Source organism: Amblyraja radiata, chromosome 1, assembly GCF_010909765.2.
Source record: "Amblyraja radiata isolate CabotCenter1 chromosome 1, sAmbRad1.1.pri, whole genome shotgun sequence".
Taxonomy (NCBI): Eukaryota; Metazoa; Chordata; class Chondrichthyes; order Rajiformes; family Rajidae; genus Amblyraja; species Amblyraja radiata.
The window spans coordinates 12,801,242-12,816,149 of NC_045956.1; the positions used below are offsets into that span (position 1 = coordinate 12,801,242).

At 41.0% G+C, this 14,908-nt stretch overlaps 1 protein-coding gene across 3 annotated transcripts in view; it reads left to right on the forward strand.

Annotated features, from left to right (window-relative positions):
- The window catches only part of nr3c2 (nuclear receptor subfamily 3 group C member 2), a 264,566-nt gene that overhangs the window by 205,034 nt on the left and 44,624 nt on the right, over positions 1-14,908 (forward strand). For all 3 annotated transcript variants that reach the window (XM_033017777.1, XM_033017761.1, XM_033017769.1), the window contains exon 6: positions 3,159-3,303. In XM_033017777.1, the coding sequence (XP_032873668.1) occupies positions 3,159-3,303 (145 nt within the window). The remainder of the gene's footprint in view (positions 1-3,158; positions 3,304-14,908) is intronic.

Genomic DNA, 14,908 nt, shown 5'->3' on the forward strand with positions numbered 1-14,908 from the left:
TATCAAATTACCTTGTGTGCTGCTTATGCTGCGTTACTTTAGGCCTCGCATGAGAATAATTGGTACCAGAGTGGCGAGGTGGCTCAATTGGTAGAGCTGCTGCCTCAGGGCGCCAGAGACCCGGGTTCGATCCTGACCTCGGGTGCTGGCTGTGTGGAGTTTGCCTGTTCTCCCGGTGAGCGCATGGGTTTCCACTGGATTCTCCGGTATTCCCCCACATCCCAAAGACGCGCGAGTTTCTAGGTGAAATGTAATCTGTAAAATAGTGTGCAGAGAGTAGATGAGAAAGTGGGATAACATCGAACTAGTGAACAGGTCAGCAAAGGATCCATTGATGTCTCGTGTCACCTCTTCTGCAGGTCTCCTGTGAGCTGAATCTGGGTGTCTGCCTTTCATTTGTGGATGAACGGACCTGAGATTGAGCATAATAGCATGTTTTGAATGGATGGAGAGCAGCAAGTGATTATTGACTGGGAATGTTACACAGAGAGTGGTGAATCTGTGGAATTCTCTGCCACAGAAGGTAGTTGAGGCCAGTTCATTGGCTATATATAAGAGGGAGTTAGATGTGGCCCTTATGGCTATAGGGATCAGGGGGTATGGAGAGAAGGCAGGTACAGGATACTGAGTTGGGTGATCAGCCATGATCATATTGAATGGCGGTGCAGGCACGAAGGGCTAAATAATAATAATAATAATAAATTTTATTTAATGGGCGCCTTTCAGACATCTCAAGGACACCTTACATAGTAATCGGAATAACATTTAATCGGAATATAACAAGTAATAAAGACATCACAGAGACACAAATCAAAAACAGAATTCAATCCAAAAACAGAAAATCAAAAACACAGTGTGAAGAGAGAGCAGCGGCAGCCAAAGCGCGCCAGCATCCACTCTCTCTTCACGGCAGCCAAAGCGCGCCAGCGTCCACTCTCTCTTCACGGCAGCCATCTTGGACACAGACCTACAGGACTACAATTAGACAAAAAAAAAAAGGCCTACTCCTGCACCTATTTTCTATGTTTCTATTAGAAGGGATTGGAGAAGAAGTGTGAGTTGTAGGCTAATTAGCCACTCTAATTTACTCTCAGTGTCTAGTGAGCAGTGGAATTTAAATGGAATAGATGTGAATTTTAAAAATTGGATTAATTTATGATCAGTGTTAATGGGCCTTTAATGGTCAGCATGGATTTGTCAGGGCACAGGGCCTGTTTCTATGCTACATTTCTCGATTACTATGAATAAGTATTTTATTTTTCTGTAAAATATCTTCTTTGTTGAGTACCCATCAGTTCCACCCCGATTCTCCAGGCACCAATGAGCACTGGGAATAATTTGTAGTGGGCAGTTACCACTAGCACTTCTTTTAGACATGGGAGCAAACCAGCACACACATGTGAACCCCTTCAATCACAGGGTGAAGGTGTCAAGTTCACACACGAAGCACCAGAGGCCATGATCAAACCTGCATCATTATTAACTCACTATTCTCACCAAATCCACACAGTACTGAGCTCACCTGGTACGTTCAACAGCACCTTATTTATTTAATTTGCAACCTTCTTCTTCATGTTCATGTATCTCCTCCACTGGGGTATCATATACGCGGAAGCCTTTCATTGTTTTGATTCCTTTCTTCATTTCATTCTCCTCTGTTTTTAATTTAAAAAAAGTCAAATTACATGTTTGAAAAATGATTTTAAATTGTGCAGTTGAAATTGTGTTGTGTGTTATCAACATCCTTGCAAGTTAATCGATTACGAAACACAGAAGTGATTTTTTTTTTAAATTTGCTCATACTTGTTTACTTATTTTGCGGACATTGCTGGCAGTAATGCCCCTGTCCCACTTAGGAAACCTGAACGGAAACCTCTGGAGACTTTGCGCCCCGCCCAAGGTTTCTGTGCGGTTCCCGGAGGTTTTTGTCAGTCTCCCTACCTGCTTCCACTACCTGCAACCTCCGGCAACCACCTGCAACCTCTGGGAACCGCACGGAAACCTTGGGTGGGGCGCAAAGTCTCCAGAGGTTTCCGTTCAGGTTTCCTAAGTGGGACAGGGGCATAACTGCCTACCTCCAGATGCCTCTGCACTAATGACTTGGTTACGAGTCAATCACGTGCAGATGGTAGATTTCCTTCCAGGAATGATATTGATGACCAAATGGGTTTTTACAGCATTTTGATTGTTTGACGGTTACCATTATTGTGATGGGTATTTTTCTAGTTTCATGGTTTATTTGATTATTTGAATTAAAATTACCCAGCTGCCATAGAGGGGTTCAAACTCCCATGTGTAAATCATTGGCTTCTTGTGCATTAATTTAACCTCAGCATGATCCCACACCAGAATTAAATACTGATTAAAATGCCACTGAAAATGTAGAAACAAAGAACTGCAGATGCTGGTTAATACACAAAAGGACTCAAAGCCCTGGAGTAACTCAGCAGGTCAGGCAGCATCTCTGGAGAACATGGAGGTGACATATTGGATCTCGACCAAAACATCGACCTGCTGAGTTAAGGGCCTGTCCCACGAGCATGCGACTCCATGCGGCAAGCGCGACCTAAAGGGCCGGTCCCACCAGCATGCGACTGCATGTGGCAAGCGCGACCTAACGTGGTCGCTTGAGCCGTACGGCTTCGCGGGGCCGGTCCCACTTCGATCGCGGAGCCGTATGGAGTTGTGCGGAGCTGGTCCCGACATCACGCGGGGCTCCGAAAAATTGACCGGGTTCAAAAATTCCACGCGGCAACGGCCTGCCGGCCCGCAGCCGCATTGTGGCCGTACGCACCGCCTCAACGCCGTACGCCCGCCGGACTTCGCTTGAACTTCACGTCACTCACTAGACCTCCGTGCGTACGGCGTCGAGGCGGCTGCGGGCTTTAGGTCGCGCTTGCCGCATGGAGTCGCATGCTCGTGGGACAGGTCCTTTAGTCCAGCACTTTGTGTCCACTGAAAATGTATTTGACATACCCTAGCATTCCTCCTGCAATAGAAAATTAAAATACATCCAGCATGTCCATGTAGGGGATTTTAGTTTTATTGATCCAGAATCAAGTATGGTGGTGAGTATCGAGCAAAATAATGATGCTAAGTTAAATTTAAATATTCAGTTAAACAAAATAAAGTTGAGACGTACATATTCTGTGTTGCAGGATTCCGTACAATGGCACTTGATGACCAAATGACTCTGCTCCGGTACTCGTGGATGTGTTTAATGACGTTCAGCCTTAGTTGGAGATCGTACAAACACACCAATGGCACAATGCTGTACTTTGCACCAGACTTGGTATTCAATGAGTAAGTATTCGTTGCCTCCATGTTTGCAGATGCTTGTTTACAGATTTATTTTCCCAGACCAATAATTTCATGAGGCATTCATTGATCCACAACATTAAGAACTGCTGATAATGTTGTTTCCAGCATTGTATTATCCAGTACTTGCCTGCTCTGTGGTCGCAGCGGAAACACATTGATGTGTGCTGGGTTACAGTAATGATTTGCTGCTGCGGCTGATTTATAGTATATTAAATCTTGACAAAACACCAATAACATCAAAATATTGAATCATTTAAGTGATAATTAGGTGGAATCAGCTAAATGTCTTTCCTTGGCAAAAATACAATTGAGACATCATATGTGATTGTGAACATTGTGATACTGAGACTTTTAAATGAGTAAAGTTGATGTCTTGTTCAAAGGCTTCGTTAGATACAGCTGAGATTCAACATTTTTTTTTAAACTTAAGTCCGTCAGAAGATATCTTGTAGCCAGGTTTGTGAAAATGACAGATAGCATAAGCTAATATTCTGTCGAGTGCATCGTTTGGTAAAGGCCACATAATAACCAGTATGACTAGTCAGTCCTGTTTTTAGGCAAGTATTATGTTGACATAGTGAGAGGAGACTAGTCTGCTTGTTCTTGAGACCTAATTTGATTTGTGAATTAATAACTGTGGGAACTTTTACTCACTGCAGTACTTCCTCTGTGGATAATAAACACGTGTAATTGTGTTTGTCTAACTTAAAAACCCCGAGCACCTGTAATAGTCAGAGATTTGTGTTATTTAATGATGAATAAGTTCATAAGCAAAACTTTTTTATAAGTTTCCTTAACATTTTTCTTTAAGATGGATTTAGTGTGGTGTTCAAATTGCATACATGCAGATTTGAAAGGATATTCTTACCGAGGTTCTATTTTGCTAAAAGATTGACTGCACACAGCATAAATGACACCATAAATACTTGCGTATTAAATTGCAGCACATTTTTCTTTTTAGTATTTGCAGGTTTAAAAAGACATTATTGCTAATCTTTAATGCATTGTAAAAATCCTGTATCACGATAAGTTCGAAACATTATTCAGGATAATCTTATTCTTCCCTTACTTATCTTGCTTATTCTTTGATATCTTTTGCCATGCCTCCGAGAGACGGGACCAGGCTTCTACCATTCGCAACCAGTAGCTAGGGGGCACAATGATGAATTACTTAAATATTCACAATGACGCCATATACAAATACATATTTCCAATGTAGCTTTCTTTCATGTTTGCACAGTCATTTATGACAATTTTGACTTTTCGCTGGTGGAGAAGCTGTTAACACAGAATGGCTCCATTACTGTTTTCATTCCTCTTATTTGTATACACATCAAATCTGTGAAACACTCGGCATTTTAAGAAGAATACATAAATTCCCCATGCTGTACACAAATCCCAAATAATTTTAAAATACTCTGTACGTTCCCTGTTTAGTAAAAAAAATACATAGATTAGACATTAGGTCAGCAAAAGGTATGTTTAACGCAAGAGGACCTGAATATAAGTTTAATGATGTCTTACTACAATTATATGAAGCCCTGATGAGGCCACACCTGGAATATTGTGTAAAAGCTTAATCTCCCTAACTAAGAAGGTGACAGTTGCAAAGGAGGGAGTGCCAAGAAGGTTCACCAAATCAATCATTCAACGAAGGGGAGAGGTTAAGCAGACAGGTTTTTAATCCTTAGAGTTTGATAGAATGAGAGGTGGTCTCATTGAAACATGGTATATCATTAAAGGGGTTGACAGGTTTGATACAGAGTTGATTTCTGTCCAGTACCAGGGGCTACAGTTTAAAAATATAGATCCAGCAGTACAGGATAGAGAGAAGAAGAAATGTCTCCACTCAGAGGTTTGTGAATCTTTGGAATTCTCCACCTGAAATAGCTGTGGAGGTTTAGTTGCTGAAAGATATGCCATAATATTATTAAATGGTAGAGCAGGAAAGATGAGCCGATTGGCCTTCCGCTTGCTGTTGCTATTTTTTAAATATTCTCATTCTGCATACACCAAAAAACTGTGCATTTGTGATAATCCGCAGATTAACGCTCCAGAAAAGATCTGTGGCTCAATACATTTCTTATTTGCATTCTCACAGAATCTCTTTATACTAAACCTAAATAATCCCGCTGAAGACAAGGACCTATGTCCACAGGCATCTTTACGCCTTGGCAGAAGTCTATCTGACTCATTAGACAACATATATAACATTTTGTGGGTTATTATAAATAAGGCTGAATTGCGATAAAATATTAGCCACAAATTTTATCCAAAATATTCTCTCTTGGAAGTGTTAAGATTCTATCACAAGCCACAAATAGAGAATTTTCCACGATTGGCTAAATTTAGAAGTAAAGATTTGCTGATTTGCCATGCAGTTCTGGAACCCGCTTCCTTGCAGGTTCCCTGCCATGCAGCTGCATGAAGGGGGTTTTGTTGTTATAATAATATTCCAGATGACTAGGTTAATAGAGGACATGATTTCAATTTAAGACAGGATCTGGAAACCAGCACGGATCAAAAGGTTTTAAAGCATTCCTTGTTGGTTTGGAATAGGTGGAATTTTCCTCTGCAGCTCATTAACAAAGCCCTTGACCCACCCATTGGCAATCATGACCATTCTTTCCTTCCAGTCCTGAGGCCACTCTTCCTCAGCTTCTCTATCTTTCTCTCCATTTCTTCCCTCGCTCCAGCCTCAGTGTGCCTCTAATTATTCAGCCTCAATGCTGAATCCCCTTTCTGCACAACTCTATGCTCTCAACAGGCTCAATAATTACGATGTTCTTTATTTCTCTTTCTCTCAAATCTCAAGACCCTTACTTCATGGCTTTAAGAGTCCCCTCAATCCCAGACAATCCCAGTTTCCCCTCACCAGAGTCTAGACATACCTCCAATCTCAGCATCAATCGCATCTCAATACCTAGTTTATTTGATGCACTTTCTACACCTGAAGCCCTTCCATGCTGCAATTGGAGTTGAGCTCTCCCCTCCAAGCTTATGTGAATCATTGCCAAGGAATCCAGGTGTGACTGCTTTTCCTAACAAACAAGTGGCCAAGACTCTTATATATATTGGATAGTGAAACCCTGCCATTAAAGTGAATCCAACCTTGCTGGGTTTCATGGCAATTTCAAACCCTAATTTGAACCTTCCTTCCTTCTTTCCGTACCACAAATGCTGGAGTTGAAGAACCAGTAAATACAGCAGACCACAGCAAAGTTTTGATCTCAGTGGTTTGGAACGAACTATTGGAAACCCTCAGCTTTATATAGGGTGGGGGGGAAGTAAAGGGGCAAGTATTACAGCTCCATTGGTTACTGGGGAAAGATGGGAAGGGATGGATGAGGAGGGTATGAGCGGTCCAGAGAATTGCAGAGAGAGTGCTCACTACGGAAACTATAAAGAGGGTGGGAAAAGAAGGGAAGATGTGACTGATGGTGGAATTGCATTGGAGCTGGCAATAGAGGCGTGTTAGCAAGAGTATATTGGGAGATTGTAATTATAGGTGTGAAAACAGATTGCTTCACAAGAAAGAACTAATTGTGAGCTAAATGAAACTGTGGGTTTGACTGCAGAGTGTTCAACAATGTGTACATGTTATGTGTAGATTGTGTATCTCGAAATGGTCAACTAAGTTGGAATCTCATGAAGAATTTCTTGTTGCTGAATGATTATGGGTTTAATTAACTGGTATATCTGTCGATTGAATGACAATGTGATCAATATATTGTGTATTACTCTACAATATTAACCAACCAACATCAATATTGAGCAACAGTTCAAATTGATCAAGATTTTAGATGAGATTTAGATTTTGTCCAAGCCAGAGTTCTGTAAACTAGGTGTTACTCATCAGGAACAAGTGATTTTCTAAGAAGCCATTCAAACTATACAATTGGGGATAATTTGTTAATATCTTATATTCAGTGCAGATGGACGATCACTTGTGGGTTTTTGGAAACTGTGTCATCTGGACTCTATTGGTTATTTAATGACTACTGTGTTGTTAATAGTTGTAAAGTGGAGGTCACTTGGTTTTGAAGTGGGGACTGTAATTGAGCGCGGTCCTATGCACAGCATCTCTCTATGAGAGTGTCCCGTACACCAGACATTACCTCAAGGATGCAAAGTGCTGGAGTAACTCAGCAGGTCAGGCAGCATCTCTGGAGAACATGGATAGGTGATGATTCGGGTCGAGACCCTTCTTCAGACAATGCCTTCCTGGTGTGCGAGTTGGTCTTCCCTGTTGTAGCCTCCCACATCCTACAGATCCTCTTGTTCCAGCGATGTTTCAAGCTGTACCTCAGGCTACATCCCAAGTCTGTATGTACCTCTTCCTCCAGAACAGCTGTCGTCTATATGGACTTTAGTAAGGCCTTTGACAAGGTTCCTCATGGAAGGTTGGTTAAGAAGGTTAAACTGTTGGGTATAAATGCAGGAATAGCAAGATGGATTCAGCAGTGGCTGAATGGGAGAAGCCAGAGGGTAATGGTGGATGGCTGTTTGTCGGGTTGGAGGCAGGTGACTAGTGGGGTGCCTCAGGGATCTGTGTTGGGTCCTTTGTTGTTTGTCATGTACATCAATGATCTGGATGAAGGGGTGGTAAATTGGATTAGTAAGTATGCAGATGATACCAAGATAGGGGGTGTTGTGGATAATGAAGAGGATTTCCAAAGTCTACAGAGTGATTTAGGCCATTTGGAAAAATGGGCTGAAAGATGGCAGATGGAGTTTAATGCTGATAAATGTGAGGTGTTACACCTTGGCAGGACAAATCAAAATAGGACGTACATGATAAATGGTAGGGAATTGAAGAATACAGTTGAACAGAGGGATCTGGGAATAACCGTGCATAGTTCCTTGAAGGTGGAATCTCATATAGATAGGGTGGTAAAGAAAGCTTTTGGTATGCTAGCCTTTATAAATCAGAGCATTGAGTATAGAAGCTGGGATGTAATGTTAAAACTGTACAAGGCATTGGTGAGACCAAATCTGGAGTATGGTGTACAATTTTGGTCGCCCAATTATAGGAAGGATGTCAACAAAATAGAGAGAGTACAGAGGAGATTTACTAGAATGTTGCCTGGGTTTCAACAACTAAGTTACAGAGATAGGTTGAATAAGTTAGGTCTTTATTCTCTGGAGCGCAGAAGGTTAAGGGGGGACTTGATAGAGGTCTTTAAAATGATGAGAGGGATAGACAGAGTTGATGTGATCAAGCTTTTCCCTTTGAGAATAGGGAAGATTCAAACAAGAGGACATGACTTCAGAATTAAGGGACAGAAGTTTAGGGGTAACATGAGGGGGAACTTCTTTACTCAGAGAGTGGTAGCGGTGTGGAATGAGCTTCCAGTGGAAGTGGTGGCGGCAGGTTCGTTGGTATCATTTAAGAATAAATTGGATAGGCATATGGATGAGAAGGGAATGGAGGGTTATGGTATGAGTGCAGGCAGGTGGGACTAAGGGGAAAAAATTGTTCGGCGCAGACTTGTAGGGCCGAGATGGCCTGTTTCCGTGCTGTAATTGTTATTTGTTATTTGTTAACAGCTAATGTCTTCAATTGGCTGGGTTACATAGCAAGCTGCACACATGACATTTCTGTTGCTTGTTGTTAACGAGTGCTGCAGGCACTGGAATCTGATTTTTAGATGGTCAAGTGCATTTTCCTTCATGATACATGTGTTCGCACTGGCTTTTGTGGCAGTTCGCTCAGCTACCCTCAAGGAATTGGGAACAGCGACAGGGGCCTGGAAGGTCAGATCTTCATCCCAGGTCTGTCTCTCTCTGCAATGCTGGTCACTGAAATCTTCTGATTTCCTGAGGATGAAGAAATCAAGTAATTCCTGGAAGTTTCACTTTCACACTGAGGAAATTCTTCTTCTGATCCACAGCAAGCCACATGTTGATTGGAAACCTTGTTTATGAAAAGATCTGGGTCCATATGCGTAGAAAGAGTAGTCAGTGGTACTCATGTGGTACTCATGTGACATATCCCAATGCCCAATATAGCACCTGTTCGTCACTAGAATCAAAGTAGCTGAAATCATTACGTGACACAGCAGTGTGCAGCTGATTGTGAAATGTGCTCCAATATCTGCTGACAGCTCTTAGCTCTCATTTTTATCTGAACCTGGTATTGGATAAATAATGGGAGCTTGGGGCATGGACATGATGCTAGGAAATGCTCAGACTCTCTAACATGGATTGCAACGGGAAATACCGAACCTCCTTTCACAGTTGGCATGATTTAACCCAGAAATCATAACTAGTGTCAACTAATGTGAATAAAATCAGTTTTTGGGTGTTTAATGTCTAAAATAATTCCACAGTACATATATCCAATGACCTGGGAGATGGACTGATTTACAACTGGCAGCCAATCCAGTTTCAGCTATTTCACACAAAGTGAGATTGTCCCATTGACATCAGATTACCAATATTGAAATTCAGGAACGATGCCACTGGACACTGAAGGGAAGGTTTACTTCACTTGGAATAAATCCAGCAGCTGGCTCGGCAGACATTGCAAGGCCGACTAATTTAAACTGGTTTAAAGCCATGCTCTGGTTGTGTCATTCCATGGGCCTCACTATCACTGAAATGCAAGTTAGCTGTATGATATTTCCTGAGCAGCACTGAAACAGCCACACAATAGAACAAACATCAGGTGGATTGTATGTGGAGCAGTCAATCTGCTGCTGCCAATTCCCCATCAGTGCGTGTGTCCCTTCATTTTATAACCATGATCTAACTCAGAATGAAGCATGGAACCCCGTTCAAGAATCCCATGTAACTTGAGCTCTCTGCAAGATGGCCTGGAGCAACTGGCTAGTTTTAGAAGCACTTGCAGCTTTTTGATGGTCATTCGCAAGCATTTCCCAGTTAGTGAACTGCAGTTTGTAGACACACTTCACATTTAATTATGAGTTTTTTTTCCAGTGTTATGAGAGTGGACAATTGCTAGCACTCCTGACCTATATCCTTTTCTAACCCTCTGGCCTCAAGCTTCTCCTCTCCAACCTCCCATTCATTCCTCATCTCTGCCGATCTCCATTCTTCTGACCTCCCCGAACCCTGATCTCTATTTTCCCTTGCAATCTCCACTTGCTCCATAGCCCTCTTAATCCCCGCTTTCTCTAGTCTTTCCGGCTTGTTCTGCAATACATGTACCTTTTCACAAAAATTAGTAATTAACGAAATCTGCCGTGGCATGTTTTTAAAAGGAGTATGTTACTTAAATAACAGTTTGATTAATTTGAAAGAATCAAGTCACCTTGATCCAGAAAACTGCAGTGGAATTTGGATGTTGGGCCAGTTGTTTCCAGTTGAAAAGATGGTGCGTTGAGCAGCCTTCTGTATGGTGCTGGGCAGCTCACTGGAGGAAATAATGAATGACAAGCATTAAGGCACCTTACTGATCATCTTAACATCTGGTGTATTCTGGATTAGACGCAGCAGAAACAGCACACTTTGTACCTACTGATGTACCCAAAAGTGACGACATTTGGTCGGTACCCAAAAGTAAAGACTTTTAAGTCTTTTAAAAAGCATTGAGCTTGTTTAATTATTGTCCGAGATTAAAAATCTTTTTAACCATATATATCTTGGAGATTTTAACTTAACAATAAGAGGCATGGTAAGTTTACAGAAGGAGATATATTTATTTCTCCAAGGCATAAAACATGCACAAATATTGACAAGAATGAGTGTATAAAGTATATCAATCCAAATATGCTGTTTAAACATGCAAATAATTTTGCATTCAGTGTACTTAACCATTTGAAAAATATCCAACTATATTATGGCTCTAAACAAGTAAAGCACTATCCTTGAAAACAGCCCACAGTAAGTACATTTGTTACGTGCCAATATGCTTGTTTCAGTATATGCTTGAGTCAGCAAAAAGTGAGCAAGCCTGATTCAAAAAATGATGCAATGTAGTTTTAAAGCAAATGAATCATCGTTAGTGGTTTGTCCCATTGATATTAAAGAAATCCATTCACTTTCATTAGATGACATTTTGGAAGCAAAGTGCAGTGAGTTTTCATTAATATGTTACAGTTTAATGCAAGCTTCTGAAACTTTAGTTTCCCATTCCCAAGCATTAAACCATTAAAACTAAAGTTTGTGACAGCAGTTATTTGTATTCAAAAATGCTATCATAATCTACAAAATAAGATAACATTTAAAAGCAAACTAAAGGGAGGCCAGAGTTCATCAGATAAGTAAATATCTCAAGTGACTATTTTCTATATTTAATGGCATAACAACAGCCTGCTCACATCCTGAATTTGACTGATGATTGTTGAAAACAACAACGGAACATGTCAGGGAGTTTGTGGTGTGATGTTAAGCCCACATTTGGCCTACATTTTGTCATGGTCTAAAGCTGAACCATGCTTCTTCAACCAGACTTGTGGTTACCTGTCCTTGTATCTGTCTCCTTCTGGGGTGCCAACAATCCTCCCCATGATGCTCATTGTATTGTTTTGCTATGTTAAAGATTCAAATACAAAAAAGTTGGTACTTTTAATCACGATGCACTCAATAAAAATGCTCTTTATTTTTGTGAACAAAGATAGTGTTTCTATTCCATCAATGATAAGTGAACACCAGAGTCTGTTGTTTTTACTTCATTCTAATTTCTCTGTTACTATCACTCTGCTATAACCCTAGAAATGAAAGTGAAGTGGGGATTTATAAAATGAGCCATGGTGGACTGAGTTCATTATGGGGTTAAAAATCATGAGAAGCTCCTCTGAGTCCAGTGGTTCATGGTGAATTCTATTGCTAACCCTGCTGGGACCCGTAGGAGTTTTGAGTAGATGCCTTAGCTGCAAATGCCCATCTTGGTTCAGTTCCAGTCCGAACCTGCTGAAAAATCCAGTGCTGCAGTTGCTCTATCTCCATCAAAATAATTCAAGAGTAAACCGAACAACCTCATATAATTGGCTAGCAAAAATGAATATTCCACTTTATCCTCAATGTCCAAATCCCCAATTAGCTCTGCCCCCAGGCTGGTGTTATTGCTGTTGTTTTGACAGCCATCCATCGTGGCTTGATCTGCTGTTAAGCCAGGGACATGGGAATTCTTGATATAAACACTTTCCAAACCCAGCTGTTTTCCTTGTTATTCTAATGAATGCTCAGAGGCTCCACTCCTTACAAGGTTTACAGAAGTTCCTGTGCAAATCCACAATCTGGCATGTTCATCTCCCAGGCGACTTTCAATCTTTCTGGCAAAGCCTTGCCAGATTTACAGAGGCAATGTGCCAAAAAGATTGAGCATTTTGAACGTCAGTGAACTCAACAGCAAAAGACAATACACTTAACAGTGTTGGACTCATCTACAGTGTTTCTTCAAAAAGCTCCACCATTTAAAAGGCTTCTGCCCATCTATTTTCCTTACTGATTCCGTATCCCACGATCTCCTAGGTATCTAAAAATACATTTGATCTCGTTATTATGTATACTCGGTATTCACGTTCCTCTGCTTAGAGCCATCCAATCGTTCACCTTTATAATCTTTGCACCCCTTTAATTCTGGCCTCTCATCATTCATCGATTTAATGAACCCATCATTAGTGGTTTTGCTCTTAGTTGACCATGTCCTAATCTCTGCAATTCCCCATCTAATACCACTCAAATCTCATTACTCCTTGTAATGGCAATTTCAAACTATTCCAAGCTTCGGCTTTCCATTGCAATTACTACAAGGCCAGAGAGGACTGATCGTACACAGCGGATCGCAAAAACGAATCTTTCAGGCGTTCTTTCCAGTTTCTTTGATTCTTTATTGAAGTATTTGTGCGGACAAAGAAGTAAACATACCAGATCCTGTTTATCCTTATACAAATCGTAGCTTTCCGTTCTTACTATCTAAACTGGTAAAAACTGTATTCCTTCTCCCGTGCCAGCTGTAGTTGATCTGACCACTCCCTGTGGCTACGCAATATTGTAGCGTTCATCTACGTATCAAATGCCCAGCCCCAAGCGCTCAAAATAATTCTGCAAGAAATATCGAGACAAAATAATAAAATATGCTAACTGTAACTAGCCTAAGCAAGAATGGCTTCTTATGACATACCTGTTTGACCTGGCTTTAAGTCAGGTGCCCCAGCAACACCTCAAATAAAAATCAAAACATACAGATGGAAATGTGAAATAAAACAGAAAAACAATGGAAACATTAAGCAGTTGAGAAAAAATGCAGAGTTAATTATTTAGGTCAAAGGCTGGCAATATGCAAAGGGCTCCTATAGGGAGAGGGCAAAGCTTGACCTACTCTTATGGAATTGGGCAGAGCTAGTGACTGATATGTCAATGGGCAAGCCTTTTAGAATCAGCGATCCCAGTTCTTAAAATAGCTATGAGTAAGGACAGGGCTGGGCAACGTTAACGTTTTAAATTGGGTCAAGGCCTCCTTTGATGGTATTAGACAGAAATTTGCAAAAGTTGGTCAGGGTAGGTTGTTTATAGGCAAAAGGATGTCCATAGAGTCATAAAGTGATACAGTGTGAAAACAAGCCCTTTGGCACAACTCACCTACACCGGCCAACAATGTCCCAGCTACAGTACACTAGTCCCACTTGCCTGCGCTTGGTCTATCTATCTATCTATCTATCTATCTATCTATCTATCTATCTATCTATCTATCTATCTATCTATCTATCTATCTATCTATCTATCTATCTATCTATCTATCTATCTATCTATCTATCTATCTATCTATCTATCTATCTATCTATCTATCTATCTATCTATCTACTATTAAAATCTGTGTGTGTGTGTGTGTGTGTGTGGGTGTGTGTGTGTGTGTCAGTCAGTTTCGGCCTTTGATTCCTTGGTCCGCCTGCACCACACACTGAATCTCCGTCATTTTTTCCATTTCGCTAGCTCATTCACTTTTACATTCAATTATGCACTCCTCAAAACATTTTGACTTTTTTATGTACCCATTTTTAATACAATCCTCCACCACCAGTTATAAGGAGGAGCTGGTTAGGATGGGCTTTTTTTCCCCCCAGAGCGTATGAAGAGAGATCTTGTAGAAGTTTATAAAATCATGAGGAGCATAGATAAGGTGAATAGCCTCATACTTTTCCACAGGATAGAGGGGGTTTTCTAAAACTAAAGGGCAGATGTTTACAGTGAAAGGGGAACATTTTAACAGAGACCGAGGGGCAAGATTTAAAAACGGAGATTGGAGAATGTATGGAACGAGCTGCAAGAGGCAAAGGTAAAGACATTTAAAAGATATTTGGACAGACACACGGATAGTGAAGGATTGGAGGGATATTGGCCAGGCACAAGCGAGTGGGAGTAGCTTGGGAGGTGAACATTTTGTAACATATTAAAAAAAATTTGAACATTAAAAGCATAACTAATAACAATATAGAGCAACTTAAATATAGTAAGTAAGTAAGTATGTTTATTGGCCAAGTATTCACATACAAGGAATTTGCCTTGTCCCACAGGCAATTTTTTAGGCGACTAGGCGGTTGCCACATGGTCGCCGGGCTGTCGCCAAAATGGTCGTGAGTAGTCTCCTCAGTTGTCCAAAGAGCCGTAGCATCTTTCTGGT